Here is a 19,534-nt window from a genome sequence, read left to right as displayed (position 1 = left end):
GACATGTGCACCCAGGGGACGGAGGATGTGTGCACCCAGGGAGCCGAGGATGCATATGCACGGGGCACCAAGGATGCGTGCACCCGTGGGGCCGAGGACACACACAGGCAGGGTGGGAGCCGGAGAAGCCGGTCTGGGCTGCAGGAGAGGGGGCACGGAGCTGGCGTGGGGTGAGAATCAGGGGGAAGGGGGCTGCTGGAGCAGGAGCCAGGGCAGTGCTGGGTGCGGGGGGGGTTCCATGGTGTGCAAGGAGGGAAGGGGTCCTGGGAGCTCTCTGCAGGTCCTCCTCCCTCCCAAAATCAGCCCCGGGGAGGGGGGGGCAGAGCATTGCTGGGCCCCGCTGGAGCCTCGCAGGCCCCCAGGAGCGCGGTGGGAAGAGCCAGGTCAGGCCCCTGCCAGGGCTGGGCTGCCGGGAGCGCTGGCAGGAGGCTGCAGCCACCTCCGAAGCCCAGCAACCCAGCTGGCGGTGCCATGGGAGAGGCTGCTTTGGCAGCGCTTGCTCAGCTTTCCGGGCAGGGCTGGGTGCTTGGCCACAGCTCCCGGCTGCCCAGGGATGAGCCTCTTGGATTTTACATTTCATCCACAGAGTCCGTAGCAGCTCCGAAACCCGCAGCCCAAGGCTTCGGCCCTGGCAGCAAACCCGGGGAGGACAGCCAGGGTTAGGGATAACGCCGGGCTGGAGGGAGCAAGTTTAAGTCTCTCGCTGCCCACCCAGGGGCTGGGATTTTTCTCTCCCCTCGACCCCAAATCCATGCAACTCCTTTTTTTGGGATGAATCCGGATGCAAAACATCCCCGTGGGCTTGCTGGCAGAGCAGGGAAAGGCTGGGAGGAGGGATGCAGACAGACAAACCACAGAGCCCCAGCTGAAAATAGTTGAGGGCTGGGGAGAATTTAAGGGGGGAAATACCAAGCGTTTTTTGCCCAAATCCTTACGGCGTTCCGGATTTCTGTTTCTAACGGCTGCTGGGGCCAGGAGAAGGGCCGGGAGCTGCGGGGAAGGTGGCTGCAGGCTGGGGCTGAGCCCAGGCACCACGGGGATGGGCCCCGGGGAGGAGGCGAAGGAGCAGGGAGACGCTGCGTCACCCTGCACCCTAAGGACCCCGGGGCGAGCCAGGGTGCTCAGGTCACTTTGTGCTTTATTTCTCAACATTACAAGGCAGAAGGTGATTTCTCAAGCAGCATTAATTATTATTAGTGCATTCAAACCTCCACGCCAAAACCAACCAAGTGGCCACAACCCGGGACCCACTGGCCACCCCTGGGATGGGATCAGGGTGATGTGGCAGCCCCGGTGCAGCCCCTGCCGTGGCAGGAGGATGGGTGCAGCCCCAAACCATCTCCCAGCACCCTGGGACCTTCCACGGGAGCAAACCGGGACCCTGTTAGCTGCAGAAAGCAGGAGCGATGCTGCGTGCCCCCTCCTCCCAGCCCCGGCTCACCCATCGCTCCCACCCATCCATCCCCCCAAAAATACAAATGAAACCCTAAAGGTGAAAAAAGTCAAACCCTAAGAGGCAAAAATCAAACCCTAAAGGCAAAAAAATCAAACCCTAAAGGCAAAAAATCAAACCCTAAAGGCAAAAAAATCAAACCCTAAAGGTAAAAAAATCAAACCCTAAAGGTAAAAATCAAACTCTAAAGGGCAACATGAGCGTGGGGAGGAGGGAAGGCACAGGGCAGGGCTCTGCTCGCTCACAGCCTGGAGCCCTTGGGCAGGGGGGTGTCGGGGGGGAGCCCCTCCAGCCACGCCACCAGGATCCCGTTCAGCGCCGCCGGCCTGGGGGAACGGCAAAGAGCTGGGGTGGGAGCCGGCAGCGGCGCAGCAGCGGCGGCCCCGGGGAGCTGGGGGAGCCAGGCTCCAACGGAGCGAGGCCGTGCACGCCGGCCGCAGTACCTCTCCATCTGCGTCCAGTGCCCGCACTCCTCGATGTGCTCCCGGTGCAGCTGCGGGATCTACGGAGGGATGCGCGAGAGCGGGAAGGGGTTGGTTCGTACCGGGATCCGGGAGGTTTGGCATCAGCGGAGCCCACCCTGGGCTGCCCCTGATCCCCAGCTTTTCCTTTTGGCAAGAGCAAATCCCCCCCTGCCCGCTGCAGGTGGCAAATGCCCCCCTCTCCCCGTATCAGCATGTCCCCCCCTTCTCAAGTGATGTCCCCAGATCTGGGCCAAATCCAGCCCGTTTTGGCAGGGTGGACCTGCCCCGGGGCTCTCCCGTGGTGGGATCTTATGGAAGCGGGATGGCTTCGGCACACGCCGGTCCCGGGAAGGGCTGGGGTGGGATGGGACCACGCTGGCTCACCCACTCCTCCATGCCCTTGCTCATGCTGGGATGCAGCACCACGTCCTTCCCGGCGGTGACCATCAGCGCTGGCATCATGATCTGTAAGGGGACACGAGTGACAAGGTGGGGAAGGTGCTGGGTCTGCCAACACTCCCCACGGGACAGAATCAGGCCCCACCTTCCTATCCTTGGCAGAGAGCGCCCAGCGCCAGTTGGGTCGCATGTTGCGGTACCAGTTCAAAGGGCCACTGGGAGAGAGGGGAATGGGGTGGAGAGACTGGAACTCAGCTCCTGCCGACACCGCCGCGGGGACCATCCCACCACCCACGGCACGGGAAGAGCCTGCAAGGGGAAAGCAGCCTCCCCCCGCCAGCCTCACCCCTTCTTGGGGTGATAAAGCAAGGCCTCGGGGGGTTTGGGGTCCCCCTTCTGCAGGGGGGGGTACCCCACCACCCCCCAGGCTCCTGCCCCTACCTGAAGCCGGATTTCTGGAAGCGCTGGATGTAGTACTGCAGCTCGGGGCCGTGCAGGATCTGGCTGGCGGGAGGGTTTTCGGGGAAGCCCACCAGCAGCCCCCCTGCAACAAGAGGCACAGGACGGCTGCCGCATCCCACCCGTGACACCCTCCCATGGCATCCCTCCCCCCCGGCGAGGTCTCTCCCTTTACCTCGCTCCCGGACCCCGTGGAAGTTGAGCGCGAAGGGCAGGCGGTCCTGCGGAGAGAGGGGACGGAGGGCAGGCAGGGAGCGGCACCGCGCCCGGGGGTATCCCCATCCCCGGGGGGCTCCCCGTGGCTGCCAGGCAGACTTGGGGCTCCACGTCCCTCCTCGCTGGGAGCCGGCACCGAGCATCGCTGCATCCCTCAGGATGCAGGAACCAACCACGCAGCCCTGGGCCGCGGAGCTGGGAGCAGGTACCAAGCATCGCTGCATCCCGAGGGATACAGGAACTGACCATGCAACCCTGGGACATGGAGCCGGGAGCCAACACTGAGCATTGCTGCATCCCGAGGGATGCAGGAACTGACCGTGCAACCCTGGGACGTGGAGCCGGGAGCCAAGACCAAGCATCGCTGCATCTCGAAGGATGCAGGAACTGACTGCAACCCTGGGACATGGAGCTGGGAGCTGACACCAAGCATCACTGCATCCCAAGGGATGCAGGAACCGACCGTGCAGCCCTGGGCCGTGGATCTGGGAGCCAGCACTGGACATCACTGCATCCTGAGGGATGCAGGAACCGACCACGCAGCCCTGGGACACGGAGCCAGGAGCCAACACCGAGCATCGCTGCATCCCGAGGGATGCAGGAACTGAACGTGCAGCCCCAGGCCACGGAGCTGGGAGCAGCCAGCGTGGTGTTGCCGGCAGAAGGATGCCGCCGGCGAGGCACGGCCTCCCGCATGCTCCCGGGGCGTTGTTATTTTAAACCGCGAAGGTTTTTCACCCTGAAGCGAGATGTTAACATTTGCAGGGGTTAAGGAAGCGAGCAGCACCGACACTGCGAGGGCAGAGGGAGAGCAGGAGCCTCTGCCAGGCCACGCCGAGACAGGAACCCCGCAAATCTGCTGCTCCCCGGGCTGGACTGTCTCCCCCCAGGCAGCACAGCTTTCCAGAGGTCTTCTCAACCCCTACTCAGGGTCAGCTTTGAGTCCTAAAGAGGTGCGGGCCCTGTGCCACTGCTCACAAGGATGCGTTCACTCTGGTCCCTACTGATGGCTGATGGAATGCAGACTTCGCTGCAGACAGGCAGCAAAAGGACAGCAGACGTGGCGTGGGATGTGCCTGAGGGTCACTGCGGGCCACCGCAAAGCCATCCCTGAGGCTTCTGGCTCCTGGCATGGGCAAGGTGGAAGGGGAGAGGGTGCCACAGGCAGAGCCCCAACGAGGCTGGCAGGGCTTGGAGAGGACCTCAGGCTGGGCTGGCCACGGGCAGGCTGCGAAGCCCCTCCGCTCCCACCCCAGGCCCACCCTCAGCCCCACACCTACCTCCCGGCGCGTGGAGCGGATCAGGACCTTCAGGGTCCGGCCGATGTCCTTCTCGAGCTCCGCTTCCGCGATGCCCTGCACGGCGGGGGAGGAAGCATGGCGGATGATGCCAACCCTCCCCAGGGACCCAACCCACCCCGGGGCCGGATCCTGCCACCCATCAGGGCTCGGGTGGAGGCTGGGGATGGTTTTTTGCAGAGTTCAGCATGGAAACAAAGTCTGGCAGGGGGACCAAACGCCATCGGGTGACATTTGGGGTGGCAGCGAAAGCCCCACGGCGTGGCACCCCGGCTACGGGGCAGGCGATGCCCAGCCATGAGCTGGGGATCCCGACATGGGCACGTCCCCATCCTCAGGGGGGGTTTAAGCCCCAAAAGAGGGGTGAAGGATAAAAATTGTGGTCCCAGACTCACCGGCTCCTGGAAGTAGAACTGGTAGTCAAAGGTGGGATAGGTTTTCATCTTCTCCACGATGTCCACAGTGGGGTCGGCGGGTCGGTACGGGGTGTTCAGCGAGGCCACGGCTCTGGGACGCGATGGGGAGGGCAGAGTCAGCATCGCAGCCGGCTTTGGGGCGCCCAGCGTGAGCCGGGGCTTTGCCGCAGGGTGGGGGATGGAGAGGGCAGGATCCAGGGTGACTGGAGGGACCTGGGGGGGGTAGGACCGGTCCCCAAGGAGCCCCCCGCCTGGCATGGACCCACCTCACCCGCTCGGGGTAGAAGAGAGCCATGTTCCAGACCACGGCACCGCCCCAGTCGTGGCCGACCAGCACGGTCTGCGGGATGCCCTGCAGGGAGGGGGGCCGTCAGCATGCCCCCGCAGCCGCACCCCGAAATCCTCCCCAAAAGCAGCGCCCAAGAGTGATCAGCAGGGGAGAGAGGAGATTTGCCTTCCTCCAAAGCAGCAGAGATCAGCAAACAGCAATATTTTCCTTTTTTTTTCCCTCCTTTTTCGTGTTTTTTTTCCTTTTTTCCCCCCAAGGAACAAGCGTTACCTGATCACCCAGAGCTATTTGCTCTGATTTAATTAAATATTGCAAGTACCTGGGCCCTCCAGAGGAAAGGGGTTCGATATTATCCACCAAAACCACGTCTGGAGGCTGCTCGTCCCCTGGGGTCCCCCGCGCCGCTGCCATCGCCCGGGGTGACAGCACGGGGAACGCGCAGCTGAATAAATCCCCAACCCCTCTGCCAAGGGGCTCGCAGCATCCCCGGGGCCGGCCAGATCCCCCCCTCCTCCATTCCTTTGTCCTGACCCCTCTGGGCACCTACAAATAAATCCAATTAAAACCCAGGCTCCTGATCAACGTAGCAGGCGGTTCATAATTAGCTGATATTTAGAAGCGTAATTAAAATTCCCTCCCGGCGGACGCAGCTTGGGGCCGGCGAGCCCTGCTCGCTGCTGTCCGACGGCGTGAAACCCGGCGTCTGAGACATCCCCCGAGGGGGGCAGAGGGTTTGGGGGGGCTCCCAGCAGCTCCCACCTCCGATGTGGGGCTGAGTGGGTCCCCCCGGTGCGGATGGGTTTCATCCCACCGTCCCTGGCCATCGCCCTGCTGGCTCCTGGCCCGCTCTGCATCTTCTGCATCCCAGAAATGGGCTCAAACACCACACGAAGCTTCGTGAAGTCATTTCTCTTCCCCAAATTCCCCCAAAGGGGAGGGAGAAGGGGCCCCCCCGGGGCGGAGAGGAGCAGGATGGGCCCCGACGGTAGCGGAGGAGTAGGGAAAACCAAAGTCCCATCCATACGGGATGCCACGACCTCGCGTCTCCTCTACACCCCAAAGCAAAGCTGGCTGCGCATCAACGGGCGCCTTTCTATCCGTTTTCCTTGTCATTTTTAATCCAGCGTGAAGGCAATTCCCCAGCAAAAAAAAAAAAAAAAAATCAGGGGGATTTATCCTCGCCTGCTCAGCACCAAACCGAAGCCGCAGCCCCCGTGACGCTCGGCTTGGTCTCCTCCCGAAAACCCATCCCTGCTCCGATGCCAGCACAAAACCACCGCTGCTCCTCACACAAGGAGCCCTTGCAAAACCTCAAGGGCTTTTTTTTTTTTTCCCCCTCGTTTCTTATTTTTTTTCTTTTAGCACTCTGCTTTTTGAAGGACTCATTCCCTTGGAAGCCATTTCGCAAGGAAAAAGCCCTGGAGATGTTGGCATTTGCGGGCTCTGCCTTCTTCCCCTCCACTTCATCTCTTTTAAAAGGCGTAGAAATCACCTTCATCCCCTCGCTGGGATGGGAATTAAACCCCAAACCCAAGCGGATCAGATGCTGAGACGACCTCGGATTCGAGCCGTGCCAAGGGGCAGCGTTGCTCCCCCGGCCACCCCAGCCACTTGGGAGCTGCTACGGTCGGGGTTTAAGGGGGATGGACGTGATGCAGCCCAGCATCCTTCCCCACTGGTATCTCACTGCCTTACCAAAACCCCGCCGAGCCACGGATGCCACCAGCCCATCTCCCCACCTTCAGCAAGGACACAAGGTCCAGAAGGTGCCGCAGAGCTGGAGACGCTCCCGTGGCTGGGTTCTCCCCTCCAGCAATGGGTTATATGAACATCTTCATCCCTAAAATCCCATCTGTGGGGAATACAAAGATGGGGCTTGTGCCATCCCAAGGGTTTTGGACCAAAGCTCCCGGGGAGCTGAGCTGTCCCTGCCTGGGAAGGAAGAGGCGAAGGGCAGCCGGGGGGGACGCGCGCCCAAACCTTGCCGAGGAGGGACCCGTCGCGGGGGGCTCCTCACCAGTTTGTCCAGGAAAACCGCCAGGTCCTGGGGAAGGGAGGAGAGAAGGGATCAGATCCTGCCCGGGGCCATGCCCTACCAGCCCACAGCACCCTCCGTGCCGCACTCATCCTGCCCGCGTCCGTACCCTGCAGCTCCTCACCTTGCATATCTGCTCCTGGGAATATTCTTTTATGTCTGCACGAAAGACATAATCGCCATCATTTTAACATCCACATGTTTCTAAGGAGGTATTTTACATCCATCTGAGGCGCCGGGGCAGCGGGAGGAGCAGAACACCTTCCACCCCCCTGGGAGAAGACTCCTCCACCCATCTCCTCCTCGATCTTGACCTTGGAGTCGGCAGCTCCAGCCCCGTACGCCCCCGTCCCCCCAGCAAGCCCAGCTCACCCGGCGGGGCCGTGGACTCCCCGTAGCCCTTCATCTCCAGAGCGATCACCCTGAAGCCGGCATCAGCCAAAGCTGGGATCTAGGAGGGAAAGCAGCAGCCTCTGAAGGACCCAGAGACCCCTGGACCCCACCTCGCCAGCACTCATCCTGCATCTGCCCACCCAAGCACGTGCTGGCCGTGCCCGGAGACGTCCCCAGGAGGGCAGAGGTGGGCTGGTGAGGCTGGAGGGTGAGGAACACTCCTGGGCTGTTGTCCCATGTCCCTCAAGGCTCAAGGCAGGGTGGTGGGACAGCCCTGGGACCCCCCAGGAGCGGTGACCCCCCTTCACCGCGCTCCAGCATCCCACCGCCAGCCCCCACGGTCCACCCTCCTCCCGGTCTCCTCCATCACCTGGTAGCGCCAGGAGAGCCAGGACTCGGGGAAGCCGTGGCAGAGGCAGACGACGGGGCCGTGCCCCATTTCCACGAAGTGCAGCTGGACGCCGGGCTGGAAGGGACAGAGAGCCCTCGCCGGCTGCGGGTGGCACAGCTTCATCCCCCCAACCCTCCACCCGCTGTTGGCCACCAGGTGTGGGAGCCGGCCACCAAAGCATGGGAGCCCACCACAAGCACATTTTGGCCCCTGGGGTGGATGGAGAAGACCTCAATGATGGGGTAGCTCAGCATCCCCAACCCAGAGCAGCCCACGCAGGAGGGTGGACAACCCAACAAGCCACCCCACGGCTGGCACATCCTTCCACGGGGCTCAGCACCCTCCCCAGGACGCCCGGTCCCCGCCAAGCCCTGCCAAGCCCGGGGACAGCTTGTCGCTGAGGCTGTCCCCTCCGTCCTACCCGGATGGGCACGTATCCGTGGGTCACGTCGGATGGATCACACGCAGTCGGCAGCAGCTCTTCTTGGGTGAGAAGCTGCAGGGTGAGGAGCACAGGGTGGGGTCCTGAGCAAGGCTGGAGCTCCATGGGACACCCCCACCACCCTGCTGCTGGTGGGACATCCATGCGTTCGAGATGGACACGGCTCAGCGGCTCCAGGGGATGAGGTTATCGGGGGGTGGGCAGGGTTTGCAGGACATCACAGCCCCCATCCTATTCGTTTCCAAAGCCGCCCGCAAGTCCTGCACCACCACCGCAGCACGGCAAGACCCAGAAGCCCAAGCCCATCCCTCCTGGCTCTGCAGAACCATTCCAGGATCCCCAGGAGAGCAGGGGACAGAGAGGACCCAGACCACCACTACGTGCCTGGACACCCGAGAGCTCCTCCAGCTCCTTCAGGACGGTTTCGGTGTCCCTGACGAGGACAGTGGCCATGCCCATCTCCCGGGCCGGCTTCAAGTTCTCCCCGATGTCGTCCAGGAGGATGACCTGGAGATACACCAGCTCAGCACCCCAGGGAAGGGCGGCCACTGGGTTTGGCCAAGGACTTTGGGTGCTTGGAGGGACCCCCCCGTGCCCCGTTTTTAGGGTGACGGCCATACCTCCTGTGGCTTCACCTGCAGCGCATCCAGGGCGTAAGCATAGATCTCGGGATCCGGCTTCTGCGTCCCGAGCCGGCAGGACTCGATCACCAGGTCAAAGTGCCGGCGCAGCAGGTTCATCAGCGTGGCCGTGAAGAGCCGCCCGGCGCTGTCGTCCACCCAGTTGTTGGTGAGGACGCAGGTCTTAAATCCTAGGGAAGGGCAGAGCAGGGAGCAATGGTTTTCCCGCTCCAGCTCTCCCGCACGCCTTTGATTTCATCTCCCCTCCCCAGCCACGTTTCTCAGACCTTCCCAGCCTAAAATCTCCCATTTGCAAGGCTCTGTTTGGACCAGGACACCCCAGCAGGAGATAAAGGCTGCTCAGCGGGAGCTTATGCCCAGTTTGTACTTCCAGGAAAGCAAGGCTCAACCCTCCCAACGCAGGTGGGACATGAGCCGGGGCTCGGGCACACCGAGATGCTGAGGATGGAGCCGATGGACCGGCCACGGAAGGGCTACCGCGTCCTGCTGATTGCTGGCTGGGTGAGAACATCGGATTAATTTGGTAGCAGGGCTGAGAATATCTAATGAGAGGATGCTGAGAGGTGATGTCAGGAGAGCGCCTGGATGATGATGAGGGAGCAAGCAGGGACCCTGTGGTGGGACCGACCAGGACCCCGTGGTGGGACCGACCAGGGACCCCCGTGGTGGGACCGACCAGGGACCCCGTGGTGGGACCGACCAGGGACCCTGTGGTGGGACCGACCAGGACCCCGTGGTGGGACTGACCAGGGACCCTGTGGTGGGACCGACCAGGGACCCCCGTGGTGGGACTGACCAGGGACCCCATGGTGGGACCGACCAGGGACCCCCGTGGTGGGACCGACCAGGGACCCCGTGGTGGGACCGACCAGGACCCCGTGGTGGGACTGACCAGGGACCCTGTGGTGGGACCGACCAGGGACCCCCATGGTGGGACTGACCAGGGACCCCGTGGTGGGACCGACCAGGACCCCGTGGTTGGACCGACCAGGACCCCGTGGTGGGACTGACCAGGGACCCTGTGGTGGGACCGACCAGGGACCCCCCTGGTGGGACCGACCAGGACCCCCGTGGTGGGACCGACCAGGGACCCCCGTGGTGGCTGCTCGGGAGGGAAGCACCATCCTTACTGCATCACCCCTTGCCCAAAAGCCCCCCGGCACCCACCGTTCCTCCGCAGCACCCTCGCCGCCCGCAGAAGGGGGGCATTGACCGTTCCCTTGGCCGCCATCTCCTCGAAGGCTCGGGCGACGGAGAAGGTGGGGGGCAGGGTGATGCCGGAGGCGGAGGCGTGCTGCCTGCAGCCCTCTTCCATCTCGGAAAAAAGCTGGAAAACACCCGCGCAGTCATTCAATCGACCCCCAAAAATAAAGCAGAGCCCAGCTTGAAGCCTGCTCCGCTCGGCTCCTTCCCAAGCCCCATCCGAGCCCATCTGAGCCCCATCCGAGCCCATTTGAGCCCCATCTGAGCCCATCCGAGCCAATTCGAGCCCATTTGAGCCCCATCCGAGCCCCATCCGAGGGCCATCTGAGGCCCATCTGAGCCCATCCGAGCCCCACCTGAGCCCCATCCGAGCCCCATCCAAGCCCATCCAAGCCCCATCCGAGCCCCATCTGAGCCCATCCGAGCCCCATCCCAGCCCATCCAAGCCACCAGCGATGCTCCACGGCTGGCACCCACGGGCTCACCTGGGACAGGGTGATCTGTCCCCTCATCGCTTTGGCATAAGGACTGGCAGAGCCGCCAGCAAACAGGACCTTTCCCAAAAAATTCCTGCCAGGCAAAGGAGAAGTCAGCCAGGGGGGGAACCCCGATACCAGGGGGGTGTTGGGGTGCGCTACGGGGTTGGGGATGCTCCGTGCTGGGGGTACGGAGCTCCCACCGCTCCCTCCTCCATCATCAGCCGGGACCGGAGCATCATTTCACTACCGGACCGGGAGATCGCTGCCCATTTATTTCTGCTGGCAGCTCAATTACTTCGCCCCGCCGATAAGACAAGCAGGGAGTTTTGCCAGGACCAAAATGCAAAGAGCAAGGTATTTTGTAAGCCGGAGCTCAGGGAAAACGATTCACCCCTATCACAAGATCACGAAAAGGCGGCAATAAAACAAGATTCCAGCGACTGGCTTCAGGACAAAGCTCTCCTCCGAGTCGATAAAAACGCAGCTCGGTTAAAAATAAAGCAGCTTTACCTGTTCCAGCGGGATTGCTGTCATTTTTTTTTTATATAAAGCGAAGCAAAAAAATGTTTGATGGCCTGATAATCTGGGAATTTATTGCTCCATCTGCTCCACGTCCTCGAGCATGTGGTTATTTAGTATTTTAGCCTTTTTTTAACTCCCAGCTTTTTTTTTTTTAACACCCACACGCTGCCGGGAAATCCTGATGAACAGACAGAACCTGTTCGACTCCCACTTGGGAGCTTTGGGGATCACTGATCCCCAAACACCCCGTATTAAATGGGGTTCACCGCGACTCGACAGGCTGTTTGGGACCCGCGTGGGGGGGTCCAGTGCTTTGGGTTTCATCTGGTTTGTGCACTGAGTTGTGTCCGGTCTCAGCGCGGAGGCAGAACAGGCTTAATTAATTCTCCTGCTTGATTAATTATTAGTTGCTCTTCTTACCACTTCTGCCAGCGTCCCCTGTGGTAATTCTGACTTTTCGGGGGTCAGTTTTAACCGCTGATCTGCACCCCACATCCAGGAATGACACCCCCCCGAGCCTGCACCGCATACCCAGGACAGGACCCCCCCAGCCTGCACCCACATCGAGGCAGGGGGTGGCCAGCCTGCCCCCCGTATATACACAGGGACCTCAACCTGCACCCCACGTCCAGGACAGGGGGTCCCCATCCTGCACCCCACACCCAGCCCCGTCCTCCCGCTACGGGGACCCCAGTGGCGCCAACCCCGCGCGGGCGGCGGCCGCACACACAGTATTGTCGCCTCGTCTCTACGTGTCTCCGGCCAAGCGACGACTCGCCGAGGCGCGGGCGGACGAGGGCCGGAGGGCCGGGCCGGGCCGGGCCGGGCCGGCTCAGGCCGTACCTGGGCAGAGCGCAGTCCCGCTCGCAGGAGCCCAGGAAGTGCTGCAGGCCGGGCCCGAAGAGCACGCCGCCAAGGTCGAACAAGACGGCCCGCCGCGCCATGGCCGCCGCCCCGCCGCCGCCGGCACCCGGGCTCGAACCCGCGGCCCCGCCGCCGCCAGCGTTGAGGCCCCTCCGCCCTCCCGCGGGCCCCGCCCCCGAGGGCTCGCCCCGCCCCCTGCCTGGGCTCCGCGCTGGGTCCTAGCGCCGCCGTTCGGCGCCCGTCACGGAGGGCGCCCTCCCGGGCGCCTGGGACCCTCCGCGGGGCACCCCTGCACGGGGGACAGCCCCCTCCGTCTCACCAGCACCCTCCCGGCACCGTGGGGCTGTGGGAACCCCGGCCCCCACGTCTGTGGGTGGCAGCCCACCGGCCCCCCGCTGCTGTGGGCACCCGTGGGTGCCCGCCTCTCCACCCGCTCCCTGCCGCTGCTCCCCGGGGTTTTGCCCATAATCGCGTTTTCTCCCATTAACGGGGAGCCCGGGACCCCCCCCCCCCGCCCCCCAGCTCCCGCAGCACCCCAGGGTGCAGCAGCACCCGCTGACCTGCACCCAACTCCGAGGGGCCTAATGGGGGTGAAGGTGGGAAGGGGCAGGGGGGCACAGCCAGGGCTGGCCACGTGCTGCAGGCGTGCACACGCGTGTGCACGCACGTACACACACGTGCGTGCACACGTGCACATGCACAGAGATGCACACGCACATGCCTGCATACATGTAGGAACACATGCACATATATATGCACTTCTATGCACGCATGCACATGTGCACACCTACGTGCATGCACACATGCATGTGCACATGCACTGACAAAAATGCGTGCGTGCAAGCATGCGTGTAAACACACACATGCAGACATGTATGCACACATACAGACATGTGCACACATGCACACGCACGCATGCACATGCATATGCAGAACACGTGTGCATGCTGAGTGTGTATGCACAGCACCAGGCACGTTGCTGAGGATGTGTGTGCACCGTTAAAGCACCTGTGTGCACGTCTCCAAGCACACGCGTGTGCCCCAGGGCTGCATGTGCACTGCAAGCACGTGCATGCCCGCTCAGCACGTGTGCACACTCGGCACACGTGTGCGCCGCCAGGCATGTGCGTGCACACTGAGCACACGTGTGCGCTGCTGAGCCCAGGTGTGCACCACCAGGCCGGTGTGCGGGCACTGAGTGTGTACGTGCACGCTCGGCACACGCCTGCATGCCGAGCACATACGTGCACACACGTGCACGCTGCCTGGCCATGTCACCAATCCTGAACCCCCCCGGGGGACGCGTGAGCCCCCGCGCACCCCAAAGCAGCCCTGGCAGCACCGCCTGCTCAGTGCCGGACATGGCGTGCCCGTGGCCGTGCCCGTGGCCATGCGTGTGCGTGGGCCAGCCCCGCCTGGGCGAGCCGCCGGCTGTGCCGTGGCGGGACGGCCGCGTCGCCGAGCGGTGAGCGGGGCGGGGGGACCGGGAGGGCTCGGCAGTGGTTTCGCAGGCAATCCCAGCCCCCTGCCTCAGTTTCCCCACCTGCAAACCAAGGGGTGGGAGGGAGGCTTGGCCGCAGCTTGGGCAGGGGGGGGGTTGGCGGGGGGGACCTGCACCCCGGCACAGTGCGGCAGAGCTGGGGGGCTGCTCCTTGCTGGGATGGCTATCGGGGAGGGGGCAGAGCTATTTTAGGGGGGCTCAAGCCCAGAGAAGCCACGCATTTATCAGCAGAATCCCGCTACCGAGGCTCGGTGTCCCCCACCCCTCGTCCCCAACCTCCCGCTGTCCCCAGGACCCCTGACGGGACCCCCCAGCATCCTCCCGGGGTGGTCCAGCACCGGCTGGGTGGGTGAAACTCCCTTCCCTACCTCCTGACACGGCTGAGATCTCCGGCGGGCGAAGGTTTTTCCTCCTCCCATCACGGCGGGGGCTGCTCCGGCACAGCCCCTCCGCTCACCCCAAAACCGGAGCCAGCTGCGGGGCTGAACCCCCCACCCCCGCCCCGAGTCGCAGCCGCTGCGACGCCAAGCCCGGCTTCTCCCTGGCAAAAAGGTGGGAGCATTTTTTGGGAGGGGGGGAAAAGAGGGGAAAAGGAAAAATTTTGCTGGCCTGTAGCTATTCCAGAATAGGGAGGAACAACCCGGCTTTGGTGCCAGCGAAATGCCAGCACGGCTACGCCTCTGAGACCCGGCCAACTCGTGGCAGGGCTGGGCCGCAGTGCCGCTGCGGTCTCCGCCGGGGGGTCCCCTGGCTGCCCTCCCCCCCATCCCTTCTTTTGGGGCCTTTTGCTCCATAAGCGAAACCCCCCAGCCCTGCCAGGTGCTGGCCTGAGACCTGGGAAGCTCATTGCACCCCAGGGTGCTGGCAGAGAGCCTGGATGCCGACGGGAGCCCCCTTCCCTCCGCAGAGGGGCTCGGGGCCGGCTCGGGGGGTGCGGGGTGCCGGTGGGGACCCCCCTGAGCCCCCGAGCCCCCGCGCCCGCCGCGCCGGCAGCCTCTGGCACCCACTCCCCGGCCCTGGCGCCAAGGCTTTCCGGCGGTGGTTTTGAAAGAGCCGTATTGTCTGCCCCCCCCACCGCGGCCTCCTGCTTTTCCGTAGCTCCCGAGGGGGATTTTGGGGGGACGAGCTGCCCCCCGGCAGGATCAGCCTCACCCCAGCCCTTGCCGTACCCCCTCTGTGCCTCAGTTTCCCCATTGCTGTGCTCCGTGTGCTGCGCTGGGGGGGGGTGCGGCAAGGGTCCTCTGTGGTGTAGGGAAAGTGGGGTACGGCACCCCCAAAGCCCCCGGCAGTCAGAGATGGATACGCATGGAAAAATAAGGGTGCTTAGGGGCTTTTGCTGGTGTGAACTGGGGAGGGAACCCCAAAAGGGTCTCAGCGGGTGTCCCAGCCGCAGCCTCCACCCCCCCGTTTCTCTTTGCTCCTGCAGGACGCCATGGTCCCGGGGGGCCCCGGCTGGTGCCTGCTGCTGGGGCTCTGCGCCCTCGTCCCCCCCGCCGCCGCCCAGGGGGGACCAGAAGAGGACGGGACCCCCAGTGTCAGGATGGAGGGGTTGGGGTACCACCTCGCCCAGGATGGGGACCCCCTCCGGGACCCCCAGCACTGCGGTATCACCTTCCACACCCCCAGCCCTTGCAACCCCCATGGGCCACCCCCCTCTGCCTCTCGCGATGACCTGGATCATCTCAAGAACCTCTTGCAGGACACCAAAGCCAGCCTGAAGGACGTGGAGATGGCGGCTACGCTGGAGGACAACCAGACGCGCTACCAGGACATCATCACCGAGGCGCTGCCCGCCATCCATGGGGCCAACCTGGAATTTCAGGAGAGCCTGGACAACGTCCGCAGGGAGCTGGAGGCTCACGTGGCCGAGGCCGATCACCCACGGATGGCTGAGAAGAAGGAGAAGTAGGTGCCATGGGAAGGGGATGGACCAGGGGAGATGCTCCATGGAGATGATGCCCCAAAATCCATGGGTGGGAGCCAGCCCCAGACGGCGGACACCTCGGGGGGGTCTGGGTGTCCCCAAGGGTCCCACAGCCTTCGTGGTGGCTCTCCGGTGACACGTGGGGGGTTTGGATGCTCAGCAGACCGCTGCCGTTAGCATCCGTGTGTGTGTCCCTGCCCTAAGCCCGCCGCGGCGGGGCCAGTGAGGGGTCCTCCGAGGGCAGGGTGGGATGTCAGGACGGGGGGGGGGTGTCACTCCCAAACCAGTGACACAGCACAGCTGAGCCACAATGTGACAACGGAGCAGCAGTCGCCAGGATGGAGGAGTTGGGGTACCTCCTCTCCCAGGTTGGGGACCCCCAGTGCTGCAGCATCACCTTCCACACCTCCTACGGGGAGGCTGGTGGGGACACAGGGGACACTGAGCCCACTCTTTCCTCCCCCCCCCAGGCTGCGGAAGGGTGTCCGGGTGGTGGCCCACATGCTACGGCTCACCGGCCGCCTGGCCCAGACCCTTGACGCCACGTCCCGCCGCCTCCACGCTGAGCTGAGCCGCCGCCTGCAGAGCTCGGCCACCCGCGCTGCCACCGCCGCCGAGCCCTAGGACAGCAGGGACGGGCTCCGCTGTCACCCTGCCTATGGCCTTGCTTGCTGGTAGGACCCCAACCCGGCTCATCTCCACGGCTTTTGGGGTGTCCCGGCTCCTCTCCCCGGCCCCGGGAGCTGAGATTTTGCACAGGGTGTTTGCAGAGCGGTCTGGGCGCTGGAGCCGGCAGCGCCGGGAGGGGACGGCAGGTTGCTGCCTGCGACGTGATGCCATCGCGCACGCGATGCCATCGCACACACGATGCCATCACACATATGATGCCAACGCACACGATGCCATTGCATACGCGACGCCATTGCGCACACGATGCCATCGCGCACACGATGCCATCGCACATATGGTGCCAACGCACACGATGCCATTGCATACGCGACGCCATTGCGCACACGATGCCATCGCGCACACGATGCCATCGTGCATATGGTGCCAACGCACACGATGCCATTGCGGACACGATGCCATCGCACACACGACGCCATCGCGCACACGATGCCATCACACATACGATGCCATTGCATACACGATGCCATTGTGCACACGATGCCATTGCAGACATGACGCCATCGCGCACACGATGCCATTGCACACACGATGCCATCATGCACACGATGCCATCACACACGCGATGCCATTGCACACGTGATGCCCATAATCCCAGCCCCAGGCGTTCGATGCATTTATCCCGCGGGAGCTCTGCCCTCGTCTAGCAGAGCCCAGTGCCGCCGTGTGTGCCCAGCCCCGTGCCCGGGGGGAAAAGCCCTTCCTCCCATCCCCAGCAGACCTCTGCACCCCTCCGGTCCCCCCTGCAAAAGCTTTATCCACCCAGGCTCCCTTTTTTCACAGCTAGCCAGCCCCACGTGCCAACAAGTAAGCCGTCACACCCAGATCCTTGCCTAAACTGGGCTCCCCACGGGGTCTTAAAAACTAAGCCCAGCTCTTTTGGGGCTTGGCTGCGTCTTGCCGGTGGTCCAGCAGCATCGCCCGCCCGGCGTGGGCAGAGCCGCTGCCGACCCCGGTTAATCCTTCGCCCTTAGGAACACCTTGCCCAGGCTTGGAAGAGCCTTTTTGCCCTTGGGGTGGTAACAGCCGAGGCTGGGTCTGGAGTTGGGCCCCTCCGGGTGGGCAGGGCAGAGGGGATGGGGCTGCCCTGCCTGCATAAGGCAGGGCAGGCAGCGGGAGAGCGGCTGGGGATGAACCGCCCGGCAATAAATCAAAGCTGGCAACTCCAGTGCTCCCAACCCACTGAGGTCTGGGCAGCAGGAAAACAGCTGGAGGCAGAAAATCCTTGGGTGTTTGGAAGCCCGGAGCTTCTCCTCCGGGAAGCTGGAGGGAACGGCCGGGGCCAGCCAGGCATGCCGGGCTCGGGGCACCCCGCTCCTCCCGTGGGGCACCCTACAGCTGGGCGAGAGGCAGACATCGCCCTGGGCAGCGGCAGCGGCACTTCTGCAGGAGCTGCAGGCAGCGAAATAAAGATGCATTGCGCTCTGCCAGCGTTATCTCCGCGTCTGGTTTCTCTCCATCCTCCGCTGTCCAAGGGACGAGGAGGACGCATGAGGTTGGCTGCGGCGTTAACTGCCCCTCCGCCTCCAAAAGAGTCGACCCCGATGGGGAGCCCAGCGAAGGAGACAGACCCCCCGGCACCCACCGTGCTTCCCACCACCTTCAATCCACCATCCCAGCAGTCAGCTCTGGTTTTTTTTTCCCTCCCCAGAAAAATCAATGTTGGTTGTCATCTTTTCCTGATTAATTTGCTACGGTCTTACCCGACTCATCCGTCTTCCTAATTCCCTTTGGTGGGCCCGGGTCGATCTCCCGGAGCAGTCCTTGCCATTTCCAACTGCTCCCCATCCCTCTGGCATCCATCGCTCCATCTCCCCCCCTCCCCATCTCCCCCTCCGACACCGAGCACCCTCCCTCCGGCCTCGCAGGCAGCCCTGGGCCGTGGCCGTGGGCTGAGGGCTCTGCCCCGTGGCATGGGGACGGGGCTTTGCATCGCGCCGCCGGCTGCAGCGTGGTTCCCTGGGGCGGGGGAGGTTTGGCAGGCTTTTAAAAAAAAAAAAAAAAGGTGCTTTGATGCAATCACGACATCGATGAGACATCTGGATCGGCCTGATGTGATGTTTGCATCAGTGAGATGTTCGTGGCCCTGGGTCTGGAGGGGGGACAACCCAATATCTGCCTGGCTTTGGCGTCAGCTGCTGCTGGGGTGGCAGGGCGGTGGGATACCGGCTCTGCGGTCCTCTTCCCCAGGGATTTCTGGTATTTAGCATCCCAAGGATGGCGGGGACAGCCACACAGATGCAGGCAGGACGGGGGTCCTGCAGCAGAGCAGCAAATTCAAGTCCCTTCCATGCCCGGCTCTGCCTCCTCATTTATTTCCCAGGGGAAAGGAAGCAAATGGCTGGGCAGGTCCCCCAGGGCTGGAAATTGCAGCCCTGGGCTTCATTTGCAGGAAGGCTGCGCATTAAATTTCCCAGCAGGAAGGAAGGAGAGAGGCTGCTCTGGGGAGAGGGCTGGGGCTTTGCCCAGGAGGCCTCGGTTTCCCATTGGAGAGCCACCTCTCCTGCCCAAAGTAGCCTTGTCCCCATCCCCGTCCCCATCCCTGTCCCAATCCCCTCGGATGGGGACACCTGAGACAGGAGGGGGAAGGGGTCTGCAGGGCGGGGGAGATGCTGGATGTTGCCCTGGCTTTGCTTTCCCAGTTTTGCGACTGTCCCCTTGGCAGTGTTTTATGGGGGCAAGCGTGGGCTGAGGCAGGCGCTGCCTGGGGCCAGCGCAAGACCTGGCACCCCGTTTTCCCCAGAGCAGGGGACATCGCCGCTGCCTGGAGCTGCTCTGCCCGCGGGCAGGTTGGCACCAAACCCCCAGCTCGGGGCTGTGGAGCAAGCGGGGAAACCCTGGCCTGGTGAGGGCTGTGCCCCACACTGGTGCAAGAACCCTGGCCCTTTGCAATGCCCTTTGCAATGCCCCCTGCAATGCCCTGTGCAATGCCCTGCAATGCCCCCTGCAATGCCCCCTGCAATGCCCCCTGCAATGCCCCCTGCAATGCCCTGTGCAATACCCTGCAATGCCCCATGCAATGCCCCCTGCAATGCCCTGTGCAATGCCCTGCAATGCCCTGCAATGCCCCATGCAATGCCCCCTGCAATGCCCTGTGCAATGACCCATGCAATGCCCCCTGCAATGCCCTGCAATGCCCTGTGCAATGCCCTGCAATGCCCTGCAATGCCCCATGCAATGCCCCCTGCAATGCCCTGTGCAATGCCCTGCAATGCCCTGCAATGCCCCATGCAATGCCCCCTGCAATGCCCTGTGCAATGACCCATGCAATGCCCCCTGCAATGCCCTGCAATGCCCTGTGCAATGCCCTGCAATGCCCTGCAATGCCCTGCAATGCCCCATGCAACACCCCCTGCAATGCCCTGTGCAATGCCCCATGCAATGCCCTGCAATGCCCTGTGCAATGCCCTGCAATGCCCCCTGCAATGCCCTGTGCAATGCCCCATGCAATGCCCTGC

The 19,534-nt window shown here is 63.5% G+C and overlaps 2 protein-coding genes across 4 annotated transcripts; one reads left to right on the top strand and one right to left on the bottom strand.

The window, feature by feature from the left end:
• Positions 1-1,121: 1,121 nt before the first annotated feature.
• EPHX2 (epoxide hydrolase 2) lies at positions 1,122-12,109 on the bottom strand. The gene is made up of 19 exons (XM_087775064.1): positions 11,944-12,109; positions 10,585-10,669; positions 10,064-10,223; positions 8,876-9,066; positions 8,640-8,762; positions 8,235-8,309; positions 7,793-7,888; positions 7,402-7,480; positions 7,154-7,188; positions 7,012-7,038; positions 4,972-5,057; positions 4,685-4,796; positions 4,272-4,346; positions 2,951-2,996; positions 2,758-2,860; positions 2,462-2,531; positions 2,302-2,382; positions 1,897-1,955; positions 1,122-1,779 (listed from the first exon to the last, which is right to left on the bottom strand). The coding sequence occupies exons 1-19, from the start codon at positions 12,042-12,044 to the stop codon at positions 1,695-1,697; spliced, it is 1,689 nt and encodes a 562-aa protein (XP_087631190.1). The 5' UTR covers positions 12,045-12,109; the 3' UTR covers positions 1,122-1,694.
• Positions 12,110-13,336: 1,227 nt separating this feature from the next.
• LOC148053538 (uncharacterized) lies at positions 13,337-17,506 on the top strand. Of its 3 annotated transcripts, none has more exons than XM_087776116.1 (3): positions 13,337-13,429; positions 14,892-15,370; positions 15,860-17,506. In XM_087776116.1, the coding sequence occupies exons 1-3, from the start codon at positions 13,355-13,357 to the stop codon at positions 16,011-16,013; spliced, it is 708 nt and encodes a 235-aa protein (XP_087632242.1). In that variant the 5' UTR covers positions 13,337-13,354; the 3' UTR covers positions 16,014-17,506. The 3 variants fall into 3 exon arrangements, with proteins under 3 accessions (XP_087632242.1, XP_087632243.1, XP_087632244.1); XM_087776117.1 differs by lacking the exon at positions 13,337-13,429 and adding an exon at positions 13,842-14,017; XM_087776118.1 differs by lacking the exon at positions 13,337-13,429 and having other exon boundaries at positions 14,964-15,069; positions 15,165-15,370.
• Positions 17,507-19,534: the final 2,028 nt, after the last annotated feature.

This window comes from Nipponia nippon, unplaced genomic scaffold, assembly GCF_047370975.1.
Source record: "Nipponia nippon isolate SJK-2023a ecotype South Korea unplaced genomic scaffold, ASM4737097v1 scaffold_4, whole genome shotgun sequence".
In the NCBI taxonomy this organism is placed as follows: Eukaryota; Metazoa; Chordata; class Aves; order Pelecaniformes; family Threskiornithidae; genus Nipponia; species Nipponia nippon.
This window is presented reverse-complemented; position numbering and strand designations above follow the sequence as displayed.

Coding starts and splice junctions, on each gene's coding strand:
- EPHX2 (XM_087775064.1), bottom strand. CDS start 12,044: ATGGCGCGGCGGGCCGTCTTGTTCGACCTTGGCGGCGTGCTCTTCGGG. Junction 10,224..10,584: donor GACAGATCACCCTGTCCCAG/GTGAGCCCGTGG, acceptor GGTGTTTTCCAG/CTTTTTTCCGAGATGGAAGA. Junction 8,310..8,639: donor AGGAGCTCTCGGGTGTCCAG/GCACGTAGTGGT, acceptor CTCACCCTGCAG/CTTCTCACCCAAGAAGAGCT.
- LOC148053538 (XM_087776116.1), top strand. CDS start 13,355: ATGCGTGTGCGTGGGCCAGCCCCGCCTGGGCGAGCCGCCGGCTGTGCC. Junction 13,430..14,891: donor GACGGCCGCGTCGCCGAGCG/GTGAGCGGGGCG, acceptor TTGCTCCTGCAG/GACGCCATGGTCCCGGGGGG. Junction 15,371..15,859: donor ATGGCTGAGAAGAAGGAGAA/GTAGGTGCCATG, acceptor TCCCCCCCCCAG/GCTGCGGAAGGGTGTCCGGG.